Source organism: Nerophis ophidion, linkage group LG11 (genome assembly GCF_033978795.1).
Source record: "Nerophis ophidion isolate RoL-2023_Sa linkage group LG11, RoL_Noph_v1.0, whole genome shotgun sequence".
Lineage (NCBI taxonomy): Eukaryota > Metazoa > Chordata > Actinopteri > Syngnathiformes > Syngnathidae > Nerophis > Nerophis ophidion.
The window spans coordinates 60263978-60271035 of NC_084621.1; the positions used below are offsets into that span (position 1 = coordinate 60263978).

The 7058-nt window shown below is 37.6% G+C and overlaps 1 protein-coding gene across 1 annotated transcript; it reads left to right on the plus strand.

The window, feature by feature from the left end:
- The first annotated feature begins 4261 nt into the window (after window positions 1-4261).
- On the plus strand, window positions 4262-4891 carry LOC133562315 (hepcidin-like). The gene is made up of 3 exons (XM_061916396.1): window positions 4262-4432; window positions 4504-4587; window positions 4675-4891. Exons 1-3 carry the CDS (start codon window positions 4355-4357, stop codon window positions 4768-4770), a joined length of 258 nt encoding a protein of 85 aa, XP_061772380.1. The 5' UTR covers window positions 4262-4354; the 3' UTR covers window positions 4771-4891.
- Window positions 4892-7058: the final 2167 nt, after the last annotated feature.

Sequence of the window (7058 nt, forward strand, 5' to 3'; positions counted from 1 at the left end):
TCAGTCTAAAAATATTTGTATCCTCAGTTCCAAAACTTTTACTGAGTGTTGTTAAAAGGAAAGGCCATGTCACACAGTGGTAAAAATGCCTGTGTGCCAACTTATTTGCAAAGTGTTGCTCTCATTAAATTCTAAATTAATGATTATTTGCACAAAAAACAAAGTGTTTCTCGGATAGAACATTAAATATCTTGTCTTTGCAGTTTATTCAATTGAATATAAGTTGAGAAGGATTTGCAAATCATTGTATTCTGTTTTTATTTGCAAATTACACAACGTACCAACTTATTTTTGGAAACTTTAGACGTTGTGTCCTCCAGAACAAAGAGGAAAAGAACCATCTGGATTGTTATAAGCGCAAAGTTGAAAAGACAGCATCTGTGGTGTATTATTGCCCAAGACATGGGTAACTTACACATCTGTAAAGGCACCAAAAATGCTGAAAGGTACATACTGTACAGGTTTTGGAGCAACATATGTTGCCATCCAAGCAACCTTAACCCCTGCTTATTTCAACAACGCCCCTTGGCTTCGTAGTAAAAGAGTGCAGGTACTGGACTGGCCTGCCTGTAGTCCAGACCTGTCTCCCATTGAAAATGTGTGGCACATTATGAAGGCTAAAATACCACAACGGAGACCCCGGACTGTTGAACAACTTAAGCTGTACATCAAGCAAGAATGGGAAATAATTCCACCTGAAAAGTTTCAGTCTAAAAATATTTGTATCCTCAGTTCCAAAACTTTTACTGAGTGTTGTTAAAAGGAAAGGCCATGTCACACAGTGGTAAAAATGCCTGTGTGCCAACTTATTTGCAAAGTGTTGCTCTCATTAAATTCTAAATTAATGATTATTTGCACAAAAAACAAAGTGTTTCTCGGATAGAACATTAAATATCTTGTCTTTGCAGTTTATTCAATTGAATATAAATTGAGAAGGATTAGCAAATCATTGTATTCTGTTTTTATTTACAAATTACACAACGTACCAACTTATTTTTGGAAACTTTAGACGTTGTGTCCTCCAGAACAAAGAGGAAAAGAACCATCCGGATTGTTATAAGCGCAAAGTTGAAAATACAGCATCTGTGGTGTATTATTGCCCAAGACTTGGGTAACTTACACATCTGTGAAGGCACCAAAAATTCTCAAAAGGTACATACTGTACAGGTTTTGGAGCAACATATGTTGCCATCCAAGCAACCTTAACCCCTGCTTATTTCAACAACGCCACTTGGCTTCGTAGTAAAAGAGTGCAGGTACTGGACTGGCCTGCCTGTAGTCCAGACCTGTCTCCCATTGAAAATGTGTGGCACATTATGAAGGCTAAAATACCACAACGGAGACCCCGGACTGTTGAACAACTTAAGCTGTACATCAAGCAAGAATGGGAAATAATTCCACCTGAAAAGCTTCAGTCTAAAAATATTTGTATCCTCAGTTCCAAAACTTTTACTGAGTGTTGTTAAAAGGAAAGGCCATGTCACACAGTGGTAAAAATGCCTGTGTGCCAACTTATTTGCAAAGTGTTGCTCTCATTAAATTCTAAATTAATGATTATTTGCACAAAAAACAAAGTGTTTCTCGGATAGAACATTAAATATCTTGTCTTTGCAGTTTATTCAATTGAATATAAGTTGAGAAGGATTTGCAAATCATTGTATTCTGTTTTTATTTGCAAATTACACAACGTACCAACTTATTTTTGGAAACTTTAGACGTTGTGTCCTCCAGAACAAAGAGGAAAAGAACCATCTGGATTGTTATAAGCGCAAAGTTGAAAAGACAGCATCTGTGGTGTATTATTGCCCAAGACATGGGTAACTTACACATCTGTAAAGGCACCAAAAATGCTGAAAGGTACATACTGTACAGGTTTTGGAGCAACATATGTTGCCATCCAAGCAACCTTAACCCCTGCTTATTTCAACAACGCCCCTTGGCTTCGTAGTAAAAGAGTGCAGGTACTGGACTGGCCTGCCTGTAGTCCAGACCTGTCTCCCATTGAAAATGTGTGGCACATTATGAAGGCTAAAATACCACAACGGAGACCCCGGACTGTTGAACAACTTAAGCTGTACATCAAGCAAGAATGGGAAATAATTCCACCTGAAAAGTTTCAGTCTAAAAATATTTGTATCCTCAGTTCCAAAACTTTTACTGAGTGTTGTTAAAAGGAAAGGCCATGTCACACAGTGGTAAAAATGCCTGTGTGCCAACTTATTTGCAAAGTGTTGCTCTCATTAAATTCTAAATTAATGATTATTTGCACAAAAAACAAAGTGTTTCTCGGATAGAACATTAAATATCTTGTCTTTGCAGTTTATTCAATTGAATATAAATTGAGAAGGATTAGCAAATCATTGTATTCTGTTTTTATTTACAAATTACACAACGTACCAACTTATTTTTGGAAACTTTAGACGTTGTGTCCTCCAGAACAAAGAGGAAAAGAACCATCCGGATTGTTATAAGCGCAAAGTTGAAAATACAGCATCTGTGGTGTATTATTGCCCAAGACTTGGGTAACTTACACATCTGTGAAGGCACCAAAAATTCTCAAAAGGTACATACTGTACAGGTTTTGGAGCAACATATGTTGCCATCCAAGCAACCTTAACCCCTGCTTATTTCAACAACGCCACTTGGCTTCGTAGTAAAAGAGTGCAGGTACTGGACTGGCCTGCCTGTAGTCCAGACCTGTCTCCCATTGAAAATGTGTGGCACATTATGAAGGCTAAAATACCACAACGGAGACCCCGGACTGTTGAACAACTTAAGCTGTACATCAAGCAAGAATGGGAAATAATTCCACCTGAAAAGCTTCAGTCTAAAAATATTTGTATCCTCAGTTCCAAAACTTTTACTGAGTGTTGTTAAAAGGAAAGGCCATGTCACACAGTGGTAAAAATGCCTGTGTGCCAACTTATTTGCAAAGTGTTGCTCTCATTAAATTCTAAATTAATGATTATTTGCACAAAAAACAAAGTGTTTCTCGGATAGAACATTAAATATCTTGTCTTTGCAGTTTATTCAATTGAATATAAGTTGAGAAGGATTTGCAAATCATTGTATTCTGTTTTTATTTACAAATTACACAACGTACCAACTTATTTTTGGAAACTTTAGACGTTGTGTCCTCCAGAACAAAGAGGAAAAGAACCATCCGGATTGTTATAAGCGCAAAGTTGAAAAGACAGCATCTGTGGTGTATTATTGCCCAAGACATGGGTAACTTACACATCTGTGAAGGCACCAAAAATTCTCAAAAGGTACATACTGTACAGGTTTTGGAGCAACATATGTTGCCATCCAAGCAACCTTAACCCCTGCTTATTTCAACAACGCCACTTGGCTTCGTTGTAAAAGAGTGCAGGTACTGGACTGGCCTGCCTGTAGTCCAGACCTGTCTCCCATTGAAAATGTGTGGCACATTATGAAGGCTAAAATACCACAACGGAGACCCCGGACTGTTGAACAACTTAAGCTGTACATCAAGCAAGAATGGGAAATAATTCCACCTGAAAAGTTTCAGTCTAAAAATATTTGTATCCTCAGTTCCAAAACTTTTACTGAGTGTTGTTAAAAGGAAAGGCCATGTAACACAGTGGTAAAAATGCCTGCGTGCCAACTTATTTGCAAAGTGTTGCTCTCATTAAATTCTAAATTAATGATTATTTGCACAAAAAACAAAGTGTTTCTCGGATAGAACATTAAATATCTTGTCTTTGCAGTTTATTCAATTGAATATAAGTTGAGAAGGATTTGCAAATCATTGTATTCTGTTTTTATTTACAATTTACACAACGTACCAACTTTACAGCTTTTGGGTTTTGTACATTGATGGCACTGCTCTTACACACAAATCACCAAAAATGTTGTGGACCAACAGTAAACTTGGCAAAGTGAAGACTAATGGTTTCTCAGGTTGCACAACAACGTAATACGTTTCTACACTGATGATTAGGACAGCTCACCACCTTGTTCCTGTTGTTTCACTGAAGGCATCGCATTTCAAAATTCACATTAGATTTCAAAATATCAAATCCTAAGTTTTTCTTTTTGTGTCAGTAAATTTGAATATTTGAAACTTTGCACGGTATATTGGGTTTATTTATACAAACAGGTCACATGCATGAAGAATGATCCACTGTCATGAGGTGAGAAATCCCCAGTGTGCTTCTCATAATCACACATTCATTCCTGGATGCAGGGTCTGCCCGTGATGAAGCAACCATGGTCAAAGTGAGTATAAATAGGAGCATGTTCAGCAAAGTCCTCCATCAGACAGGGGCAACAAGATCAGAAGAATCCACTTGCTTTACTCTCAGAGTAGAACAACTGGAATCAATCCAAGATGAAGACTCTCAGTGTTGTTCTTGCAGTGGCCATTATTCTGGCCTGTATTTATCTTCAGGAGAGCTCAGCCAGTAAAGTGAGTATCAACATGACTTATTGAAGAAAAGGAGACATGCTTATTTATGAACATGTTCAATTGATGAACAGACACAAGAGCTGGAGGAGGTGATGGACAAGGACAGTGACGGTCCAGTTGTCGCATACGACGTGGACTTTGAGGAATCCTGGAAGGTCTGTTGACTAACTTGGATGGATTTGTCTCCAACATGTTAGCAAAAGGGAACACTTTATTCACATCTGTTAATTTTTGTCACACAGATGCCGTATACCAACAGACAGAAGCGGGCCTTCAAATGTCGCTTCTGCTGCAACTGCTGCAGACGTGGTGTTTGTGGATTGTGTTGCAGATTCTGAGCAATTCTGTTCATATTTCTCCTGAACTTTGTTCATTTGTTGTCTTGTTCAATTTATCTGATATTTACTATAGACTATACTATGTTAACTTGAGTGAGAATAAATTCAGTGAAGCAAGTAAGGTCTTGCATTGTTGATTTATCGATACATTTATACATTTAGTGTGTGGGCAATGGAAATTAAGAGTCTCAAATGCAATTATATTTTAATCTAAAATTGATTTGTCGAATTGTAATTGGAAGTCTTGGACTTTCTACACTGCAACAGAGAGATAAGATAAAAGGACTACATGTCAGATAAAAACAAATACTAAAATCTAGTGAAATCAACTCACTGCATGGATGGACAATTTTACCTGATTAAAACTAATCTAGAAATTTTCAGGACTTTTAAGCTACAAATAATTGTATTCTAAAAACAAACAATATTTATTCTTAAATTAAGCATCCTCGAGATATTGCAGAATCTTTAAACAATGTATGTGGAAAAACAAAATATTGTAGCGTCCCGGAAGAGTTAGTGCTGCAAGGGGTTCTGGATATTTGTTCTGTTGTGTTTATGTTGTGTTGCGGTGCGGTGCGGATGTTCTCCCGAAATGTGTTTGTCGTTCTTGTTTGGTGTGGGTTCACAGTGTGGTGCATGTTTGTGACAGTGTTAAAGTTGTTTATATGGCCACCTTCCGTGTGACATGTATGGCTGTTAACTAAGTATGTCTTGCTTTCACTTGAGTGTGTGTGTCTAAAATTAATGTGATTATTAAAATTGGTAATGATCGTACAGCGTGTCAGCATTTCTTGACATCTTCAAGTAAAGACATTTGTTAACCCATCCAATGCTAGAATATTTTAATGAATCATTACTTTCTCAATTGTGACATTTTTGAGAATTTTAGAATTAAACATTTCAGAATAGAAAAATATAACTGTTCATGCTAAAATCAAGATAAGTTAATGACTAAAATAAGTAATGAGCTCTTAAAACCAGGCACATTTCTAAAAATAACATTTTGAATCTTGGAAAGTGGAAATAAATTGCAGTGTATGATATGGAACAAGTGCCATACTGGAACATGAAAAAAAACCAAAAAACATCTATATTTTAAATTTGATTCGATTCCAACGGTAAAATATCCACCAAGGCTAAATATAAATGGCACCAAGAGTGCTTGTGTAATTTATGTAAGAGAAACAAAGTAGGCAGAAGCAGAGGAAGCTCGAGACAGCCGATCTTTAAAACTTGTTTTGTTTGTTACTAAAAGTCGATTGAACCCATGAATAAAAGTTGAAGCAGCTATTTGGTTTTCTGCCAAAATGTAATGGAGTCCTTCCTTAATTGGCACTCCTTCACATCATTTTGGCATCATCTTGCACAAAAACAAAGCACGCAAAGCGATATTACGTCCTTGGTGGAGGTACTAATCCGGCAATGACAAAAGTGTGCAGATTAGGACATCCTGAGAGACTACGGCTAGGCAAGAAACGTGGGGCAAGTGAAGCTTCGAGAATATAATTAAAGTTAAAGTACAATTCTAGGAGTATTTATTCCAAACAAATAATACTGTTCCTTTTGTGAATAATACATCCAGGGTAACGGTACCACAGGATATCAAAACATCAATCTTTCCAGGCTTTAAAGCGTTTACATAAATAAATAAATGATAAATGGGTTGTATTTGTATAGCGCTTTTCTACCTTCAAGGTACTCAAAGCGCTTTGACATTACTTCCACATTTACCCATTCACACACACATTCACACACTGATGGAGGGAGCTGCCATGCAAGGCGCCAACCAGCACCCATCAGGAGCAAGGGTGAAGTGTCTTGCTCAGGACACAACGGACGTGACGAGGTTGGTACTAGGTGGGATTTGAACCAGGGACCCTCGGGTTACGCACGGCCACTCTCCCACTGCGCCACGCCGTCCCACATAATTCAAATTTTGCATGGTTGCTTTTAAATCACAAGAACATGAATATTTAAAGCTGCTGAAATTGAGGTTGTGTATTTTTATTTATTAAAAGGGACCTATTATGCAAAACCAACATTTCTTACCTATTGGTACCTGTTTTTGTGTATTTGGGATTTGCATAAGTCCCAAAAATTTCAAGTCAAATCAAATCTAGTGGCTGGAGTGTCCGCCCTGAGATCGATAGGTTGTGAGTTCAAACCCCGGCTGAGTCATACCAAAGACTATAAAAATGGGAGCCATTACCTCCCTGCTTGGCACTGAGCATCAAGGGTTGGAATTGGGGGTTAAATAACCAAAAAATGATTCCCAGGCGTGGCCA